Raw genomic sequence first — 23,563 nt, 5'->3', positions numbered from 1 at the left:
GAAGACAGATTCACAAGAAGTGCATTTCATAGAAGCTTATGTCCCATTCCCTTTATGCCACACGAAACCCCTAACTCATTACGAGGTATAAACCTTCTGGTGACTGGGAGACTATGTCTCCTGAACCGTTATTACCGCATCAACAGACAAATGACCCAAATCAAAAGGTGTGGGCGTCTAGGCCATGTACAGTGGGCAGTACAATGTGAAGGCAATACAACTTCAACAACTAGAACATATGTAGCATGAACATATTAGTTAGCAGAGTACGGAAGAGACCCCGTAGGAGAGTACGGAAGAAAGCACACAGGACCGCAAGGCAGAGTGTCCGTGGACCAACATGGAAGAGAGACCATTGGAGAGAGAGAGCCCTCAGGAAGCACGGGAGTCCCAGCAGAGGGAGGGAGACAGTCTGAAAGGAGTCGGTCACTGTCTGTCTGCCGGCATGAACGCCCAGGGCAATATTAGCAGCGTCGTAGGAGCGCTCAGCAACGACCAGGTACGGAGACAGGGACAGGAGCAGAGAGTGGGAGAGATGGATAAGAACAGAAACAGACAGACGCAGACAAACAAAGAGCGACAGTGAGAGGCACACGTGCAGGTGCAGAGCCGTATTACGAGCAAACAGAGATTTCAGACCAATAAGTCAAGCAAATAAAGATAGGCAAATGGTGGGATAAAGGGAGGGGGGCTTATTTACAAGCCCCTTGCGCTACCGGTACATCACTTTTTCGCATATTATAAGTGACGCGCCGGCTGCACAAGGGGCTTGTAAATAAGCCACAGGAGATGACACAGACAAGTGCAAACAAACATACGTAAAAATGTTTTACAAAAAGAGATAGCATGGGGACGAGACACATCGCAACCTAGAGAGAGGGACACAAAAAAACGAAAAGGTGCAAATAGGGCCATACCTAGCTAGCAACAGAGAGTGATAGGGGGGAGAGGCTAGTGTGACAGCAAAGAGTCTAAGTAGAGGGACAGCAGCTGACACAGAGGGGAGAAGACAGGGAAACAGGGTCCCAGACTGACGAATATGCACGTAAGGGCAGAGAAGAGACATGCATACATCTCAGAGGGAGAGAAGTGCATAGAGGAAAGCTCAACGCCTTGCAGATGGGCAGGCAGGCGTACGGCCAGCGAGGCATGTAAACACAGGCAGGAGCGCGGTTGGTTCAGCTGACCTCACTTCCGCGCACAAGGGTGCTTTCCCCCTCTGTAGCCTGGGGGTTGGTTGAGTTGAGACTTGCACGACCCATGAGCCAGGTTTCAGAGTCAATGTAAAGACTACAAAGGCAAAGCACAGACGGGCAGACTAAAATACAAATAGCGAGTCAGAGCGATAAGAACCAGAGGGGGCGACAGAAAGAGAAAAGGCGGAGTGGGAGACCCAAACTAAGGAGGTAGAATCCACAGACACAAGGAGGGTCTGACGGCTCACCGGCTAATGCAGCCCCTCCAGCATTCTGTGTTTGGCCACATCCTCGGAGTTTTGTATCCTGACAAATGCAAAATGCAACTGGATTTTCATCCTTCTAAAGTCAATAAATGGAGCATCCGTGAATAAAGTGACAGTGGCTGTGCGATTCTGCTCCAAGAGGTCCAAGTGCGGATTAAGCACTCAGCCCCATCTTCCCAAGCTAATCATATAAAGTGCACGTGAGCAGACGGCAAAATTGAAAGCAGGGGTTCGGCAAACACACGAGTGGTGCGTGGGCAGCACTGCCAAAAGTGAAAGTAATCATGCTCCAGATGGCGCCTTGGGGCGCTGAAAGCTGGCAGCTGTGCATGTTCACGATCGCGTAAAACGCAAGCTTTAGGCCAGCAAAAGCCGGTGGGTAGCACTTTTGAAACCCACTTACTTAATGTCTCGCAGAGCAGCGCATGCATACGCTGGCTCAGCGAGACCTAAAAACCAGGGGCCCAGTTCTCCTGCAAACGGTGCGCTGTATACAGCATTACACAAGACACTCTGGAAATATTATTGCTTCAAGATAGTGCCCAAAGGAAGGAAAGACAGTCAAGAAACGAATATTCTGGGGGCTGCAGTATTATGTTCTTGTTTAAAATCCTGAATAAATATTAACGTAGATAAGAGGTTTTCGCCCCCATGCAGTTTCCTGAAGTGCAACTTCTAGGAATCAACTTGTTTTTATTATTTTCGCATGAGTGATGGGCACTGCGCATTTCTGCAGGTTTAAGAGATTGGGAGCAGGAAGCAGCTGTTAGTCGATCTCTAAACTACCGTGGCAATTCAAATCAAGTGTGGGATGTGCTAAATGTTAACTTCAAAGAAGAGCGACGCTTGAGTGACTTCAACGGCGCTACATTTGCATCAAGAGAGGAAAGCCAGATGGTGCATCGAAAGTTTAAAAAGCATTGACCGCGCTGCCGTCAAAGTAAAAGTGATCACGTCGCGGGCTGTAAGGGTGCCCGCGAACGATGAACTTAATGAGCCATGACGAGAGAGGAAAGCCAGATGGCGCCTCTGCTCGTAACTGTGCGCGTAACCGCACGCTATAGGCCACACAAAAAGCTGTTGTCGGCTTTTTAAAGCCCACTCACTAAATGTCTTGCCAGACTATCACGTGCGCTGGCTCAGGCGAGACCTAATGATGCGGGGTAAAGGTGGTATGTATATCTTTTGGGAAGGGTTGGGGGGAGTAGCCCATTGCAAAAACAAATAAAAGGCATATTGAAATGGAACAGAAATAAAACCAGAGATTAGCCCACCAGCCCTAGCACTGAAGAAGACAAAGTTTTTTTGGCAGATATGAATATGTGCACATTAAAAATTCCGTCGCTCACACTGAAGACAGCCAACGGCGGAAACAGGCTGTATGCTGTGGTAGGCAGGTGTTAAATGTAATTTACACCTGACAGACCAGCAGATAAAGCGGGCCGACTGGAAACCCTTGTTTGTATACATAAATGTACTTAGTTTTATTGTACGTTTTTTTTTTAACATGAGGCTTGGGAAACAGCTTAAACTCTCTAGGCCATCCATAGGAAGACATATGCCAGTGCTAAAGAGGAGATTGGAGAACACCCTTTAGGGAGGCCCAGCCAGAAAGATAGAGTAAAGAATTACTTGGAGAGACACAGCTAGTTAGAGATAGACCAGCATTTATCAAGGGCACAGAGCTAGGAGGAGACAGAGCAGTACCCCCTCGGCCAGAGCAAGGAAAAGTAATGCTTGTACAGGGTGTAGACACCAAAACCGAAGTACTATCTAAAATCTGATGCAAAGAAATGGGACAACAGCAGCTCTGTTGGCTACAGCAGGTTTAACCAAATGATGTGACCAAAATAGGGTAACACTGCCAGTCTGTGACTACTCGTGGATGGCACTCAGAATGGACGAGCCCATCTTGAAGCACAGCTGCTGGTATGGTCATGGTATAACTAAGAGTGCAAAATCCCCAGTACTACTTGCACCAAGTGTAGAGCATGACAACAAAAAGAATTGGACCAGGCATACAAAAACTGAATGACATTAATAATACCTGCACCTGAAACATAGAAGAAATAAAAGCAGCATTGATAAGAGCACAATGCAACAAAGTGTGAAAAAGAAAATAGTTATTGGCTTACATGTGAACAAATAAAAAAACGTTAGGAAGCAGACTGCGTACACAAACTGCAGTTGAATTGAGAGACTACAGTGTCATCTTACAAGTTATTTTTGAGTAGCGCACTACAGGCAGTGAGAAGAGGTCTCAGTCAGAGCAGCAGGGAGAAAGTGAAAGCGAACGAGCTATAAACAGCGCGCAATTCAGTTGACGAGGTGAGCTCGCGAGTGGCGCGCGCTTGGGAAAGCAGTCTGCTCATTTTCAAGCACTGCACTCGTGCTTGAAAATTAGCAGAGCGCCGGCTAAAGGCCCTCCTAACCAGCGCATGCGCGCTGCGTATGCAAGACCTAAAAAGAGGGTGGCACTAAAGGTTGAAAGAGGGCAGCAGTGCTGGTCTTCGCTGACAAGGGAGAAAGCAAAATGGCCAGTGATCTTGCAAAAACAAAGGAATGGACTTTGATATTAAACACCTCTAATCAGACCCTCCAGGATTTCGCGGTTTGCCGCGAAATCGGCACTTTTGTAAAAATGCCGCGAATTTTACAAAAGCCGCTATATCCTGGGGGGTCTGTCTAATGCATATGAATGACATATACCTAAGGAAGGCCGTGTCATCTTTAGGCGAAACCTCTTCACTGTAATGGGATATTCTCTCCAAATCGGCAGCCATCACACACTGCAATAGCCACGCCCACAGGTGAGACGGACAGCTAGGAGGGCACATGTTGAAAAGAATATTGGGTGACCTTTAAAAATGGGTCTCCTTATTGTTGATAGGTTGCTGGGTCAGCCCTGGGAAAGAGGTAGGGAGAGAGGAACAGAAAGTAGGAGAGGAGAAAAAAAGAGAGGGAAGGAGAGAAAAAGAGAGGGAAGGAGAGACAGGGAGGGGGAAGGAGAGAGAAAGGGAGAGTGGCAGAGAGAGGGGGGGAACAGAGAGGGACAACTAGTGTGCATGATTACATTTGCTAGGGCTTTTTGTGTCAGTGCTAATGTCTGGGCAGGTGAAAGGCCTGGCACTTGTTACTCTAGTAGTTCTATCAGCTATTTACTAGTTACTTTTTCTGAGACTTGGGCACTGTTTACTTTTCCAGAGAGAGGCTGTGGACACTTTTCAGCACAAGATTAATATTTTTAAAAGGGCCTCTTAAGTACTTCCTGCCTACACCCGCAGTGTCCCTTCCTAGGTTTTACATCCACTGGCCAGGAAATGGAAGCCTGGGCTCGTGGATAGCAGAGCCCTACATTGGTTTCCTTTTATGTTGCCGCTCTTTAGGTGGTGGGGGATTCTGAGAAATATATGGCAGCGAGAGAAAAATCATGGAGTTGTAAATTGAAAAAGCAAACAAAGTGAAATGAACAGAAAGTCAGAAGGGGGCGCGAAGCCTACTGAATTCCCTAGAACACAAGGTTCCAAGCAGTTCATCCAGTCAGTAGCAGGCACGTGCAAAAAAGCAACACCCACACATTCAAATTACTACCTAACTCACTGAGATGCCAATTCTTCAAACCTTTTTAAAGTCATGAGAGCCAAGTTCCAGACAAATATTGCCTATGGCTCGCCCATCGCCAGGGATTTATTATTAATTAAGGCTTGTAAGTCGGTCTTTGGAATTCCTAGGTCAATTGGCCAAGCCATAATATGTTTGGGGTTTGGTCTCCTAAGAGAGTCCTTGGTGGGGCAAGGGTCATTTTTGTAATGCATACACTCTTGGTTTTATCTGATCGTGGCTCCATAGCATATAACTACTGGCATGAAATAAATCACTCTGAATATGCTGGTGCTTGGAGATCTTACATCTTAACATGCTTCCAGAGTTTGAGTTCCAGAAATGAATAAATCTAATTTTAAACAATTGGTAAATAAAAAGATAAAAACGATTTATTTTATTGCCGATAAAGAGGGCTTAGTGGCAAAAAAACATGACTGGTCAGTGATTAATTCTTATCAGACTCCGCAAATGCAGCCCTAGTACTACTTATTTTCCGGCATGTATGAGGGATACATTTTGAACAGTACTCTAACCCTCATTTTATGTTGATATGGTGCTTCTATTTCATTCATTAGTCAGACAATTAAGTTTCTAACAATTTCCGGGGAAATGGTTGTAACCTGTAACCTAGCTTTTTTTTTCCTTATGTCCTTTTTTGAGGGTTTTTTCTAAGATTGGACAATAGTTGGTTACTTGTTTTCAAGCACATGGCACGTTGAAGTTTCATGTGGTATTTTGATTTGTGTTCAATTTTAATTCACTGACTGACTCTTTTACTCACAATTTTTAAATTAATATTCGCATGTATCTGTCACAAGTAATGTAATTTTAATGAATCTCCATGGTTATATGAATTTGTTCGGGTATATTTTGAATGTGCATAAATATTTAAAATGTTTTTGTATGTACTGTAAAGTGCTGTTTTGTGTTGATTTTTAATCATCAGACAAATTACGATTACAACCCACACATCTGAAAACTAGAATGCAGCACGTGTGTGTGCAGGGTAGTGCCGAATAAGTGCAGGACGTGGCGCGGAATTGCAGGCATCATGTCATATCTCTGCGGACAATTTTCAAGGCCAGATGATGCTATTTTGCAGAATGCGCAGAATCAACATTTGGTGGAACGCACCACACCCTCTGCCACTTTACGCCGCAATCCACTGATGTGACTTCCTTTGGTTGCAAGTAGAGAAAAAGTTTAGTTTATGAATGTAATGTACAAATCCTAACTGCAAATGAAAATGTGACTACTGCTGTATAAAAGGAAGGTCGTGGACTTTCCAGCGGTAAGTAAGTTCAGTAAAGGTGTATAAATGAGAGTTATCAGTAATTGTCATTTGGGGCATGTTTGGAAAATGCAGAACATTGGAAATAGTTCACTGTGATGTAAAACAAGGTAAAAAGGGGAAGAATAGGGCAGCAAAGTGATTGGGGGATATGTCTTGATGCCTTCTACTGAGCTTGTGCAGGCTCACCAAGCCAGCACTCAAGTTGCCCATGTTCACATGCGAGTAGCTCGTACACCACAGGTTTACTTTCTAGGACATGCAGCCTTGATTTTGTAATGGGATAAAGAGGGTGACATGACCCAGAATTCAACTCAAAACATTTGAAATGAATGAGCTACTCAAACAGGGACCTGGGAAAGGTGAGAATCTGCTCTGGGAGATTAAAATAAATTGGATTTAGGTAATCGCCCAAGCAGGGTCAGCGGTTGGTATGGGCAGTGTGGGTAGCAGCCCAGGGCCCTGGTCTTAGCCTACCAACTTGGGGCCCCGCACCAGTGCGACACAGCCAGGCCACGGCGGCACAGGCACGCTGGTTCTCTTCTTTCCAACTGAAAGAAAGGTGTCTCGTTGCAATTGGACACACGTGGTGGGGCCCCCTCCCCTGGGTCTCGCTGCTATGGTGTGGCGAGGCCCATTGGAGGGGGGCCCCTCCTATGGTCACTGTTCAAGGAGGCACCACCTGCAGGTTTGTCTTGAAATTAGACCATTCGCCCTCTTGCCCGGATGCCCACACATAGACACCGTTTTATGCCATTTGCAGGTTTGCCCCCACCAGCCCCCCAGTATTAACCCTTTCGGGTGATCAGCAACTCTCACACCTTCAGCCCTTTATGAGCGGTAAGTAAGTGGCTTGTAGCTGGCGGAAAGGGAGGGGCTGCAAACCAGGAGGGGTCTGCACGAAGCAGCTTCAGTTGCAAGGCCATCTACTGAGATGCTAACAGCCCTCAATGTGTCACGTTGTATGCAAATTAGAGGAGCCCCGCACACTCCCTTTCTGCTTGGGCCCCCCCCCCCAACATCCCAGAACTGTCCCTGCGCCCAAGCCCTAGCTATAGGGGTGCACACCGGTGTGAAGGCGGGTGATATACCCAAGTGTTGGCATTCTGTGTCCACGTGGCCCAGTTATTGGCTGCATGACGCGCACAAGGTAGGTGAGGAGTGACCGAACCATAGTTATATTTCTTCTCTGCAAAGGGCTTTGCGAGGTAAAATGTAGAGGCCTCTCTCAAAGAAGAGAACTGGAGAAGGGGTGGACGGAGAATGGAGGTTGAGAGTGCTGGATTTGTCCACGGTTCCTTCCTTGCTGGAGAAGTGCTGTGCGTTGAGAGTATGTGGGTAAGGGTGGAGTGGCACTTTCACCTTGGTCTTTACCCGGTGTTGTCGTAAGTAGTAGGACTTTCCCCTTGGCCCATGCTTTGCCTGGATCCGTGCATGTGATTCCAGCTTCTTTTAACATGCCCTACCTTTCTATAGCAAAAATAAATGTATGAATGAATTTGTGGTCTCAACATTCACTCTACAATGCTAGAAAACTGGGGTGGATGTAGACCTGCACTATTACGCATCCCGGAACTGACTAGCACATGCGGTTGAAGCTAGAGTCTGTGTATCAAGAGGTGATGATGTGTATCCTTCTAAAAATGACAGCGAGGTAACCTCCCGAGTTTCCCTCTTCATCCATTGCCTCTCTTCTTGTGACAAACATGTCTTTACTCCGTCCAAATTTAACCCTTCCACCCACTCCATAAGAGCTCACTTCCTGTCCCTAATACAGTGTGCTTACCATGACCTGTTCTTAATTTGTTTGCTAGGGCCCTTGCCACGAAGCTACGGCAACTTGCACCACCTGTTGCTACTTCCGGCGCTGCCAGTGACAGTACCAACCACAACTATGAATCATCACACTGCTACAAGTTTGACAATTCAGACTATAGCAATATAGAATATAGCTATTGGAATGTCTTGGGTGGCAATGTATATTGAATTAATAAATATCTGTTGGCATCTCTAAATGACAAACAGCGCTACCATGTGGCAGCTGTCATAAGTGCAGGTGTTGTCAATTAAGTGTTAGTGCCCAGCACCAGAAACCACTGGTTCAAATTAAGCACCGAGTCCATTGCAACATTGCTGCCCTCGTAAGTGCATAGCACGTGACTGAACAATGCCACAGTCAATATGCAATGGCCTGCTTTATCTTCAATATGCAACTTGCATCATTCGACTTGCGTGCACACAAACTTGGTAATGCAAGTGAGCTCTAGTGAAATTACATGGCAGCCAATAGTGGGGGCGTCGCTGTGTCTTCTTTTTCCTTTTTAGGTCTCGCCTACGTAGCGTGGTTGCGCTGCTTAGGAGGACCTTTAGACTTCGCTCAGGTCATTTTCAAGCACACACTCGTGCTTGTGGCGGCATCCACCTTGCGGGAGCAAGCAGAGGAGCGCCACGAACGCAGTGCTTGAAAATGAGCCGACTGTCCTTCCAAGCACGCGCACGCACCGCTTGCGGGTGCACCTCTCCACCTCTCTCTCCCGCTGATGCCTGCACGTTTTTTTTTTAACTTTCAGCGCGAGGCTCTCGCGCTTGTTTCTTCTTAAAGCTTCTGACAGAGAAAACATATTTAATACCGAAAAGTACAATGAGATCCCGTTTCTGCTCTGCATTCCGTGCGAGAGCATGCACATTTAATTCTGACCATATGCTTGATTTGGCTTCACAGCCCAGGAATTTTCTTCCTAAATGTGTCTATGGCGCCCACCTATCAGGACAATGGCACCGGAGCCTGGCGCGTGAAGCCTGCTTTATTTTCATTCGTGCTGCTGGGCTTTCAGTTAATACTACTGATTTTGAAGTTGTAAAGAACAGAGACAGGTTGGTGTGCTGCTAGAGCAAGTTAACGCACGCACCAACTTTGCTAATTCCTGATGTTGTGTTCTTTGCCAAAAATCTCTCCATAGCACTCGCCGACTAAAGACCTATTCCTCCTCAGCAGCATTATACTTAATATAAATATTTTTCCATTATGTTATTGACATTTCAGAATACAGTTGTGCTTGGAAGTGCGTGACATTAGAATGTAGCACCAAGCACTACGGTGCAGGCCTACACTCTTCGGCAAAGCCTACCTTTTAGACATTTTATGTGAGCTTGCGTGATTTCTTGTGATTACATCAATTTTAGGTCCTAAATTTAGAATCTATAGCATAATGTCTTTTCAAGTGCGGGGATTCATTGACAGGTCTAGATAAATATGAGGTTTACTGTTCAACACTGTCTACACCTTGAAGTGTCAGTTTCTATCTACTAATGCTTGCCTTTTTTCTAGATCTTTCTTTGCTGCTTCTTTTTTTCCACCTATTTTAACTCTACTCTCAGCTATTGGCATATAATCTCCACATAACCTCCACATCATCCCCTATTTTGGATTTTACTACCACGTACACATAGGTTGCACCCCAAAATACTTCTCTTTCCCAACTTTCTCATGCTTTCAGAAGTCCCCTAAAGCAGATTAGCTTGCTGCTATTCATTTGAAATGATTTAAGATGAAGGTCCAATAGTTTCCCTTCTCCAGGACTAGTTCTGCTACCTACTCTACCTGGTTCCTGCCCGGCACACTCAGTTTTGCTACATCTACTGTACACCTACATAATCTAAAACCCCTCCACGTGGCTGGAATTTTATCACCACTCACAATACTGCAACAAGATATCAAATCCTAAATATAGACATGATCCAACCTCATATTACCTCTTTAAGGCAAAGCAATGATTAGCTCATGGCCTATTAACAAACGTATAACTACAAAGGTTTTAGTGGACCTTCCTCATCATGCCTTGAGCTCCCGCAACAAAGTCTTAACATTTGTCATGAGGATAGTATTCAAACTCCCCAGAAATACCCTCACTTCACACTATTTACATCAATTTTGCTGGCTTTACGCTTAAAACAGGGCCTTTGGACAGCTCTTAATGCTAGCCTTGAAAGCTAATCTTACGTCAGCTCCAAATTACCACTGTAATGCCCTATTCCGATATATTGCCTCATGCAACTTAAGATCAGTCAGTCAACACCTCCTTGTCTCACTAAAACCACCCTGCACACTACACTGTCCATATTCTGATCCTTCTCCCTTCTGAGACCCATACACTAGAATGCTTTCCTACTAAACATCACAGCCAGTCCAACACTAAGAGATTTTTTAACAACTGAAAACACCCATCTCTTGAAAACCAAAGTGGTTAAATATTAACTTGAGGTGACCAAACATTGTAAATATGTATATTTTTGTATTTACCTCAATCTAAGAGTGAACTGGCCTCTATGCTGCTCTGTTATACATCCTATAGGCAGTGCAGTTTTCAGTTGTTTATTGACCTTGCTGCTCTTGTATTTCATTTAATGGTATAAGTAGCTCTTGTCAGTTATTAACACGTTGGTCAGCTGTAACTCCTCTCAATCGGGTTACTGTCTGATTTACTAATCAAATTGAGGACAGGAGAACCCAGAGACAATAACAAGCATTGACATAGCCAATAGGTCTCGCCTTTGGGACCTTTTAAGTGTTTAGCCATGCAACAGTTGATATTGTTGCACCAAGGATATTGTGCTGCATAACTAAATACTTATAAGGTCCCAAAGGCGAGACCTATTGGCTATGCCAATGCTTATTTATTTATTTGCCAATGCTGCCCAGAACCAGCAAAAACCATTTTGCTTTTTCCCTTGATACTTGCACAGCATCAGCAAAAGGCATTTGCACAGCCAATAGGTCCACAATGTGCAACCTATTGGCTTTGCTAATGCTAGTTTATTATATTTTTCAAAGGGTGATTATTTTATTTATTTTTTGCATACAATAGCACGCCGCCTTTCCATCATTTAAAGACATTGTAACACCTTAAAGCCCATTCCATGTGATTGCAAAAAGAAATGAATAAAAGAAAGAAAATAATGCAGACTTGTCTAGATGCCTATTGACTTTGCAATGCCTATTTTTTTTTTTTTGCTGTGTGTATGTTTTGTGTCCAGCTGAGTGAGTTACAGGACTCCACCATTCAGTAGCATATTCTGTGAGGAGTGATGATGGAGATTTGGTGATTTTGCTTTCCACATCAGGCGTCAACTACCTCAAACTATGACAAGCAAATATTACACTCCAAAGAAACAGAAGCCATGAGGCTACAATAAGTGTGGTGAACACAGGAAGGTTTACAGACTCCAGTGTCCTGAAGCCTTTTGCATCCAATATCATCCTGGCGGGCCTTGGCTTAGGAGACACAGACCTCAAACTACAACTCCGTTTTCCACTCATTTATCAAACCCTACTACCAGATTGATCCCCTCTGAAAGTAAGGAAAGACTAAATTTACTTGGGCAGCACCCACAGCGTGATCAACGGATTCAAGCTACTCTCAGTTTTTAGAAGGGGAGAGAATGTGGCCTACCAGCTGGGGCGGTCAACCTCGAAGCTGAGGAACCGGGTTCGAGTCTGGGCAGTGACACTCAACATCCTGTGATTCTGGTCAAATCCCTTAATTTCCCAGTGCCTAACAAAAAATAAGCAATTGCAGTCCAATTGGTCTCGCATGTACGAGAGTTTGAGCTATTGGCACTGTAAATGATAACAGCTTAAAGTCTGGCAAATGCGTGACCTATTGCATTTCAATAATTTTTTTGTAAAAGCGTCCCATGCCGCGCTTTCACGTTAATGGCCGCCGCGCTCCTTTCTTCAGACGAGCTGTGTTTGAAGAAAGGTGCCTGGATGCCATTAATGTGAAAGCACATTATGGGGCGCTTTTACAAATAAAAAACATTTGTTTGTTAAGTTGACAAACAAATCTGTTTTTAGCAAACGCGCCCCAAGCTGTGGTTTCACTTGAATAGCGGCTGCGCAACTTTATTTGGACGCAGCTTATCTAAAGAAAGGGGCATGGCCTCCATTAACGTGAAAGTGAGGCATGGGGAGCTTGTAAATAAAAAAGTGAATAAATAGGAAAAAACATGCGCCCGCGTCTGGTGAGACAAACCAAAGGTGCGGCTGCCACTGTAGCGTGCTGTGTTATTTAAAAAAAATAAAGCTTTAGGACAGAGTGCTTGTCTTGCCTCCAACAGCAGGCAGGTGAAAAATATTTAACGAAATAGTGCTCGAGGCTGTAATTAAAGCCTACCGAGTACCAACACATGTAAGAGGGTCAGTCCTTATGGGAGGTTACATGGTGAGACAAGGCGGTACTAAGAAAGGACTACTAAGCCTATTGACCAATGAAAAGCCACAGTTTACAAAGCACAATGACACAAATCAATGAAAAGTATGGGCAGAAAGTGGACGGCGCTTCAAGTCCATACCTGAATACAGCGTGCCTCACAGAGCAGCCAAACTCGACTCGGCTCGACCTAATGAATGTGTCCGTCTGTAACGCAACTGGTGGTCATGTAAAGCGCTGTACTGATCTGTAATCTGACTTTAGGCCTTTAGCACAGCTTCCCAAAGGGACTGAATGTTATGATCAGAGGCAGTCAGTTCGCCTTTCTTTTTTTTTTAGTTTTATATAGTGCTTTACGTCTAGTTTGCGCTATATAAAACTACCCCCCCCCCAAAAAAAAGATATGGGTACTGACTGTCTCGGATCATAACATTCAGTCCCTTTGGGAAGCTGTGCTTCATGCCTGAAGTCAGATTTCTAAGATAACCACCGATGAGGTAAATAAGTGACATTTGTCTACAATGATGTCGTTTGGGGTAGCCGTGCGCCCTAGAAGAGATTTAAACATAACATAACATACCATTTGTTTTACTTGTCTATCCTAAACATCTACATAAAATACTTTTATGTACCGGGAATGATGAGGTAAGCTGCTCCAAAGTTGTACAGCCTTGTTTAAAGTCGTTAACATTCTAAAAAATGCAAAAACATTTTTTAATACATGGAAATAGGGAAGACTGCCTCTGGCTTTTGCACATTCCTCTTCATGGTGCGTCATCAAGTGCGGTTCAAGCCTCAGGTAACGCTGATTGACAGCTCACGAGAGACCTTGGCGGGAGTGTCTTTTTTATGGCCAAGATGGAAGGAACTAGGAATGTTTAGATTACAGTGATGTAAGTGAGAACATAGAGAGAGAGGGCCCAAGCAATAAACAAAAGTTAAACACTGTAAACTTGGCCACAAAGACTCCTGTTTGCAGGATGCTAAGGGGATCCCACGTGTTTCCCCCTCGTGCAGAAGACACATGGGGCTTCACTGGAACATGGCAGCCACACGACAAGATGACAGAAAAGCAAAGCACTGAAGCAGGAAGAGGGCAAACAGACTCGAGCACATGACAAGGACGGGGAAGGGCCACATAAAGCAATGCATCGAGAATGAGGGCAGGACAGCAAGAGTTCAAAAATACAAGGAAACCAATTCGGGGAATTTAGAGCAGGACAGACAATGGATAGGACTACAAGGACAACAGACCACCGAGATAAAGACGGGACGAAAAGACAAATAAAGCAACGCATTGGGATAACAGCATGCCAGGAATACAAGAAAAGAAATGTACTGCGATAAGAGCAGGACAATGACGAGACAAGGAGAAGAGTAAAGCAATATGTTGGGATGAGGAGTCGCCTTACTCCAGACTGCGAGACAAATCAGCAACACACGGGGAGAGGGATACGACAGCCGTACGACTACAAGAAAAGCAACGGGGCAGGCCAGCCTAGGTAAAGAACTGACACGAAGGAAGGAGCAGGGCCGCCCACGAGCCACGACTGAACGTAAAGCAACGCAACTGAGCACGTGGAAAAGAATCAGGCACTGCATGTCGCGAGACCAACCACAGGCGAAGCCTAAAGCAACACCCTGAAAAAACACCTGAGAGTGGATGTGTACTGCATGTACGTGCTCTCGCGAGATGACCATCTCTGGGCGCTATTTTGTTACATTCAGAACTCACCAGAGCAGCTGGTTATTTGATGTTCCCCCATGACCAGTTATAGGCACCGATTAATAGTTAGCTTTACTTTGGGTCTTCATATCAGTTGACTGAAAGGATGTGATTTATACAGCCCTACTTGTTTAGAAATGTATTCAGGCCTACTTGTTAAGATTGTACGTGCTTTGGGGCTTTTACAAAATTATCCTAGTTAATATTTTACAACCATACTGTCAAGCTAGGACACCAAATGAACATCTTGTGGATGTATCTGTCCCATGGTGAGGGCTCCTGGGATTCTATTGTCAGAGAATTTCCTATTACATGCAAACTTGTGTCCTTTTATGCCGCCTTTGGACATTTACATAACTTCTACTTGGCACGCAGGCAGCAATGGCAGCCGTGCTTGATATAATTTGTTTTTAAGTTTTCTTATAACCGCAGAGTATCATGGAGGTCTCTAGACTGGGTACTTACATAGCGGTTAGCAAGTAACTCCCATTTCGTATGGTCAATACAGACTTGTCGTGCATAATTAGTTCTTTAACTCTTGCCTCTATATATGTCTTTCAGGACATCATTTCTTTGGGTCCTAATCTGAATAAAGGGTTTTTACCTAATGATGCAACGCTCACATGTCTGGTGAGGTAAGATCTTTGCATAGCATATATTAATTGCCTATGTCCAGTACTGTTAGCTACACCACAAAACACATTTTTCTTTTTATTACTTAGGGTGTATCCCATGTATCTGTCCTGATGAAGACCAACCACGATTAAGGACCAAACAGGTCGAAATGTTGATGCCTACTTGATCAAATGCTTGATTGAGCGAGATTACAAATGGACATAACATTGAGTTAACTGTTTGCCAATGAACATTTAGTTTCAAAAATTTATCAGTAAGCTCGTGTGTGTTTGTCATTCAATATTTGTTTGTAATATAGCACATCACCTTCACGAACACTGCACGATCAGAGGTCCCCCCTCTAGGAACACTCTTATGTGATTCATTGACATGTTCTGTTTATGCATAAAAATGTATTCTCTACTTGAAAATTTGTGTCCTCTTTTCCCTTTTCCCGTTATTTGGGCACAAATAGGATTATCCTTAGCCTCTTATCCAGTAATAATTCACTGTACAGAAGTATTGCTCAACAGAATCATCACATGATATATACACAACTTAAGCCCAGAATCTGAGGGTTGCCGGGTCTACCCCGTGTATGGATAATTGTATGACTTAAATAAAGCAAAAAAGCTGAGCACATGGAAAAATAATTAGCGATTGCATTGTATGTTATCACAGGAGAAGGCTACGAAAGAAGCAACACATTGAGAAAACATCTGAGCGTGGACGTGTAATGAATGTGCGTGCTCTCATGGGAAGACCAAATTTAGCTACAGCTCTGGGCCCTTTTCTGCTAATTTCAGAACTTACTAAAGCAGCTGGTTATTTGATTTTCCACTTGATAAACCAAATGTGCACCTACATGGTAAACTCTTTTGCAGGTCAAATTCGGTTGTTTCATGTTACTTTGCTTTTCGCTTATATTGTCAGTATGACTTTATTCTATTGTGTATATATATATATATGCTTTCCTTTACTTATTCCATGCTATGAATTTTCACCCTCTCAGGCAGCCGAGAGCACAAGAGCATGATGTTCTCTTCTTCACAAAGCTTGACCCTCTACTGTTATGCATCCAAGCACTTCCGGTTCAGAGGCGGGCAACGCTTAATTTGAGCCAGTGGTTTCCGGTGCTCAGCACTGACACTGAATTGTCAACACTGGGACTTGTAACAGTCTGCCACATGGTGGCGCTGTCTGTCTAATTTAAAGATGGCACAACAACAGTTGTTTATTAAATCAATATACATTATAAATGACTATTGGCTGAATTGTCCCACTTGAAGGAGTGTGATGGTTAGTAGTTGTGTTGGTACTGCCATTGGCTGAGCTGGGAGGGTCAATAGGTGGTGCAAGCTGCAGTGGCCTCCAGATCCCTGGCACTTATTTTTTACGAATTAAGCACTGGAATCGGGGCTTCCAGTTCAATAACACATTTGTTGTTGAGGTTTACACTAAACTCAGTCTTTCACCCCAAGAATAGATGCTGTGTACATGTAATGGAAGGGGGTGAATCTGTTTTAGTCCAATCAGCCTCAGCAGGACAACTAGAAATACATCCTCTAACCAGAGGGGCTTGCCACACAGGAAAGCAACGCCCAGCTTAAAGATATGTATCGCTCCTCGAAGGGATAAGGGAGCTGGAAGGCTTGGGTTGAAGGGAGGCGTGGCTCACAAATAATAAGGACTGTGGCTTTATTGACTGCTCTCTCTCTAGATAGATTTTTCTTCGGACTTGTGATTGTGTGAACCTCATATTAGGTATTTCACATTTGTAGGGGAAAATCAGGTGGGGGGGGGGGGTCGGGGAATCCAAAATGCTTTTCCATCCAGAAACTAACATGTTATAAGTGACCCCTCATTTCCAAACGAAGTTCACTGAAATGATTTAAGGGCCAATTAGGGTATGGAAAAAAAAGGCATGATAAGCCCCATAAGAAACAAGGTGTGGCTCCTTCCAGTAGACCCCAATGTAACACAACATGCTCCAGAACCCCCTATGCAGGCGCCAACATAGCATCCCTTGGGGCTTTAGCCACGACATCAAACAAAGGGAACTAGCTAGATCTGGGTGAAATTTCTATTACGCCAGCGTAATCACTTACTAAACTTCATGTAATCACTCGCATAATTTCACATTACGCTTTTTAAGTGAAATTCCTTAAATTACTCCACGTAGCGTGGGATCACGAAAACAACATGAACGACTACAACTACAGCAACTCTCGTTCGTGGCACAGACATTTTTGTAACTTTTTTCAGCCAAAATGTTTTCTTGGGTTCAGCTTTGATTTCATACTAAAATAAAGCACTGAATATCGGCTTTAAATTTCTCGTAATTTTTGTGGGATTTCTCACAATTGCGCAAAAGCGAATGATGTGGATTTTGCACAGCAATAGAGAAGACCTCCAGCTGTACACAACACTACGCACCGGCACAGAGAAAACCCACTCCTGATGAAACAGGATATACACTACCTAGATCGCTGCAAGGCTGTGGGTAAGTATTGTATTCTGGTTGAACAAATGACTGAAATTTGGAATGCACTTAAAAATGGCCTGTTGCTTCGATGGCAGTTCATTGTAGGCTGCATGCCTCCATGCTGGAGAGACAGTGAGACCTAAAGGAACACAACATGTCCAGCATTGCCACCGTCTGTTCAAGTGGAAAACGCGAGCGAGCTTTTCAACAAATTCGTAGACACCTGGACATTTTTAGGGATACAAAGGATACAAATGTTGTGCAAATTCCAAATTATTGTGCCTGACCTGACGAGCACCCACATGAAATGATGGGTGCTCTCTCCAAATCCTATTGCAATAATGACCCATATATGGACACACCTTTGGGTTAAACAGCATAACATTTTACAGTGTCTGGCAAAAGATCAATCTTTCTTCGAATTTACCCTTTATGTATGTATGTATGTGTGCATGTGTGTGTGTGTGTGTGTGTGTGTGTGTGTGTGTATATATATATATATATATATATATATTCTCCTTAGCACCTGTGGAGTCTGTTGTTTATTTTCATTCATGGTGGTGTGTCACATGTGGTTTATTTAAAACTTTATCGAACCTCATACCCGCACCCGTGAACAAGGAGACTTGGGCTCCGAAACGCGTAGGGGAGGTTGCTGCTGAAATAAAAGTACGCTCTCAAAAAGGATTGTGGCCTGGATTTCGTTTATTTGTGCTGCAAAATATGTGAATGAAACTTTGTGGATGTGTATATATATATATATATATATATATATATATATATATACGCTTAACGCTCCCTAGATGCACCGCGCAAACAGCACTCCCAGGAAGAGAAACGGACACCAATCCGGTAAACTGTGCAGCAAAGTTTCTTTTATTTTTAAATCAATGCAGTGTCAAAGGTGCCGCGATCCGACGCGTTTCGGCGATCCTGTCGCCTTGCTCACCAGAGCAATATATATATATACACACACATAAATATACACGTTCTATTCTTCATAGAGATGCATGAAACACCTAGCAGTAAAAGGGTATGTCGCTCAATTCTGCATTCTCAAAGACAGTAGAGATGTAAATACATGTGTCAAAAAGGTATTATTGTACCCCAGTTAGTATTTTACATGACAAAAAGGTTCAGGGTGCCTCAAGCACTTATTTGTGTAGTCGTGCCTCTGACCCGAAACCAAGAGCCAACAGTCTTCAGTGTAAAATGTAGTAGACCCGATTCCCTTACCCACATCTTAATGTCTATTCTCACAATACATGTGTTAAGTGATCGCAAGATCTGACCATCCTCAATCTCAAATCAGACCTGTCGGCGCCTGTGAGTAAGGGGTTTGGCTAGCTCATGAACACCCTGACACCCACTCATCAGTGCACCAAGGGGATGGTTCCATCAGGTCACAAAACAAATTACTGATAAAAGCTACCATGCCACTAAGAGAACCAACGTGTCATGGACACAGTATCAAAGCTACAAAGCACATTGTTGAGGGTTGTTCCATGTCAAAAAAGCAGGAGTAAAAAAAGGGGGACAGATTGGTGCGCTAACAGCACCGAAACTCATAATTCAAATATATGTGCTAACAGGGACCACTGTACATATAGGGCTTAAACGGCCCACTAGGAATGGAGGCATTTGACAGAAAGGAGATACTTGGAGTTAACTGTTTAACCAGCTGCACTATTAAGTCAAACTCAGCTTCCTTCTCCAACCCTATAGATATATTTTTTTTTAGATAACTTCCAAATGAACCCTCTGTGTACTCCTGAGTCCACACTCTCAATCGGGCCTTCAAGAGCTTTGCTTCATGGCAAACAACTGAACGAACAACTATTCTGAAATAGCTCACACAAATCTCTAAAAGTTTCTAGGCACTCCAGCTCCCAATTTTTAGCATATAACAAGACATTTCTCAAGTCCCACAACTTGGTCAGTTTAGGGAAACAACAAATGAAGTGCACTTGCACAATACACTGGGAGGCAAACTCAGCATTTCAGTCTTTACCATGCGATGAAAGGAGTACTGATTGGTTAATGTGGTCTATTTAAATTATTAATATTATAGAGAAGTGTTTTTTCCAGCCTCACTAATTTGCGAATGCCTTTCAACTCTTATTTCAAGCATTCATCAACTGATCTTATCTCTAGACTGGAACATTGTTGAGAAGATGCAGAACTTTGACCAAGCAGTTCTTCTTGAATCTCTGTCTTCTGAAGACTGAACTTCTAGTGGAGACTTCTCCTGATACCAATGGACACAAATGAAAGCAGGGAATGATAGCCCAGTACACCCAGACATCAGGGTTTAGGAGGTTAAACTGCTGGATTAGCATCTCACCCAACCCAGTCAGCGACTACAGTCTGTACTTTTCAGTTACGTGTAGAAAACAGTAAAACCAGCCAGTGGGCAGAGAATCTTTATCCATTGAGTGATTTATCCTGTTGGATTATGGGAACTTTCTCTCAACAAGTCTTCCTAACTATGATCCATTTACAACTGTGTCATTCACAATGTGTCACATGTGGTTATGTTGGGAACCAAAAGAGAACTCAGCGACACCTGGTGAGAGATGATCATGGTGGTGCCTGCTAGGTACTAGTCCAGGATGTAGCATCGTCGTCATACTTCTCTCGCTTCAGATGCTCCACATGCCTTCCATTGTAGTACACTAAAGTACACTAAAATACGTACTCCATCACACTGCGGCCTACCGCAGGGTGCTAAATGCCAGACATTCGGTTGCACACTATCCCCCAGATTCATCATGCTCCTCTTTTGCGAGTCCTTAATAGCGATTATTAAGGAATCACTATTAAATACTCGCAAAACGGGATGCATGTAGAAATCGCAAAATTAATAGCGATTTCTACTGCTTCCTATTTGTGAATCGCAAATAAGGAAGCGATTTCAAGGGTGCCAGGGTGTCCAAAGGACACCCTGTAGCACCCCTGAAATGGTGATTTACACTGGTGTTGCGCACACACATGTCCAAAGGACATGTGTGTGTGTGTAACATCCAACTTAGAAAAGTGCATTTTTCTAAGTTTTCGCTATTTACCACGAAGTCAGACTTCGCGGTAAATAGCGGCCAAAAATTGCGAATTCGCAATTCTAAAATGGTTCATGAATTGCATATAAGGAATCTCAAATAGAGATTCCTTAAATGCAATTCCTCGCAATTTAGCAATTTTAAAATTAGCGATTTTTGCATTTGGGATGATGAATCCCAAATGCAAAAAAAGCGCTCGCAAAGGGCCAGATTCGCAGAATCTGGCCCTTTGCGAGCCGATTCTTGCTTCATGAATCTGGCTGTATGTCACCAACTCTCTCCTCCTCCCAGACACTCTACGTGGCTATAAACAGAGGCCGTTATATTAAGCTTCCTTTGTGCTCCATCTCTATACATTAAGTGCTCATCTCTGGCTTACAACACAGAGGGGAATGCTACACAACAATGTAGCCAAATATCTCCCATTGAAGCCGCTGTTCAGCGCTACCAATGCCGACACCTGTCGTACTCCTGGCCTTGCGATATACCAAAATGAAATATCGCAACTTTTATGGAAAGAATTAAGTAATGACATGAACTCTCTGGCAGGGCTGTACCCAACGAAAGCGATTAAAGATTTTGAGGTGACGTCAATATGGGATACTAATATAACCAAGTCATCATTTAAGAGGATAATTAACAAAACTGCAAGTTATCTATCTATTCTAAATGATAAAGCTATCCTTACCAAAAGAAAACACGCTTGGACAGTAATAAATGCTTATAAAAAGAAAGAGATCCAACAATATTTGGTGACTCCCTGGACGGAAAAAAACAAACAGGTGCTCCTCAATGCAAGATTTGGCAAAATGCCAGGCCTGTGTCATCGTCCACCTTGGGTAAGAACGTTAACGCAAACTGAATGTAGATTGTGCAACACCCATGAGGAGGATATCCTTCACCTTCTCTGTATTTGTCCAGAACTTTCCAAGGAGAGAAAAACTTTGCTTAAGACTCCTCTAAATGCACGAGGCATAAGGACATGCAGGCAGGCCCTAATAAGGTGTCTGGACTCGAATGATATCATTTTAAATGCTACGTTTGTAAAATTTCCTACGATAGTTAAACGGAAATTAGGAGATGTAACGATTTTAAATATTTAAATTGGGAATGATATTTTAACTGTTTTATGTATGAATATAGCTTTTATTGACTCCTTTTTCTTGAATATGTAATATTGTAAGATTTTAAATAATCAACAATAAAAAAACTTACTTACTTACTTACTCCTGGCCTTGCTGCATCCTACCTGTGTACCTGATGGTAGCGCTTGACAGACACTAGGCCTCAATGACACCTCCCCCATCAGACATTCTACATGACACCCAATGCATGCGTTAGCCGACTCAAGCGCCATTGTCGCACATGCACGGTCAGCTCTGGCTTACCTCGGCACCTTACGTAGCGTTCACTCTGAGATGCCAGTGTGACACCTGCCATTATAATGGCATGCCGCCATCCAACCGAAGAGCAACCGCCAAGCCTTCTTTACCGGGATAGCTTTTCTTGTCGAACTACGGCCACCAGATGACCTGTAAACCAACCACGAGGAAAAATTAAAATCCCAACAGTCCACTTCCTAAACTCTTACTCTTTTAACCTTATGTGTGCATTTTCATTGTATTCTTTTTTTTATAACGCAGCACTTTTTTTGGTCTGCTCTGTATTTCAGTATTAATCCCCCTCACCCCCCCATATTAACAGGACCTCCCAAAACTACAAATAAATATATTTTCCGATTTCATCGACACTCATGATTGAGAATATTTCGCCTGGGGGAGGGGACACGATCCGAACCACACACGTAAGTAATCATAGCAGGGCCCAGGAATGCTAATAACACATCAATGTCTGTGGCCTAACTAACTTTAATTGCGCCATCCCTCCCCTCGTCTGCCCTGTCTTCTGAACTAATGAAGACAGACAGGCCAGAGAGCCTCGCTGAGGGGCAAAATAAATTCCCAAATTTCATCGCGGCCCGGGAAAGGGGAGGGGCGTCGCTCTGTTGATCATATTACAGAGGTGCACAGACACACACACACCACGATATGTATTGTACCAAGCCGAACAATCCCCTCTGGTCAAACTCCCAAGACACGGACAAGCCTCGGCAACATCTGCCTCCCCCCCCCCCATTGCTGCCCACAGGCCTTTTGTTGCTGCCTTCTCCCTACCCCCCCCCCCCTCCCACACACACACACACACACACACTGGTTATTCACAAAGACCCAAGGGGAATGTGCAGTGGTTTTTTTAGTTTTTTTTTTTAGGAGGGATCTTACTATTCACTCCCAGCAGATATTCTAAGCCACTTTGTGGCTACAGCACAATCAGATTAGCCATTGCTTTAATTGACTTACACACCCCTGGCCATTACGCTCAGGGTATCAGGCCTACGCAAGGGGATTTAAATGGCGGCTCTGCGCAGGCGTTACCCGGCATGCCCCTGGCCTGCCTATATTGATGAGCCGCGGACCCCTAAACGGGCAGATAATGGCAGCAAAGTGATCCTTTCCGAAAAGGGCTTTCATTTTAATTTCTTTGGGGGCGCTTGTAGTCGCTGTGGTGCACTGAGGGTAAACGCTTGACAAAAGGTGACTCCCACATTGAATTGAAGAAAAAAATCCCCTGAAATTAAATCAGTTTTCATGGCCTCGGGCTAAGCCTGTTTGAGAATAAACCTTTGCTCTTCCGAACAGCGTGAATGGCGGAACAGCAAACAAAAGGATAAATGGACACTGCTGGTGGACGCGCAACATGGGACGAGAGAACTAAAGGGACTGGGGATAATATTGTATTCAGAAGACGCATAGCAGCACACACATGCATGCACACACGGGGTACGTACACACACGTACACACACACACAGACTCTCTCCCCCCCCCCCCACACCACCTGCTGGGGCCTCCAATACAAAGCAGGGTTTTTCAAAAGGCGGACCTTGTTTTTTCTAAAGGAGGTTGGGCAGAGGAAGGTACCAGGGGTTCTTTGTGACCTGGACAATACAGTGTAACATAGGAAAAAACACAGAAAGCCAATGCACATGGCAGAAGACTGCTTCCGCAGACTGGTCGGCCTGCTCAGGCTGATGTATTGGGGCTGGTCCAGAGTCAGG

At 44.0% G+C, this 23,563-nt stretch overlaps 1 protein-coding gene across 1 annotated transcript in view; it reads right to left on the bottom strand.

Annotated features, from left to right (window-relative positions):
* Positions 1–21,970, bottom strand: part of LOC144773910 (fidgetin-like) — a 28,814-nt gene extending 6,844 nt beyond the window's left edge. Inside the window, exon 1 of the mRNA XM_078658977.1 lies at positions 21,836–21,970. Within this exon, the coding sequence (XP_078515103.1) occupies positions 21,836–21,887 (52 nt within the window). The 5' untranslated portion in view covers positions 21,888–21,970. The remainder of the gene's footprint in view (positions 1–21,835) is intronic.
* Between the last annotated feature and the right edge of the window lie 1,593 nt (positions 21,971–23,563).

Source organism: Lissotriton helveticus, chromosome 1_1 (genome assembly GCF_964261635.1).
Source record: "Lissotriton helveticus chromosome 1_1, aLisHel1.1, whole genome shotgun sequence".
Taxonomy (NCBI): Eukaryota; Metazoa; Chordata; class Amphibia; order Caudata; family Salamandridae; genus Lissotriton; species Lissotriton helveticus.
This window is presented reverse-complemented; position numbering and strand designations above follow the sequence as displayed.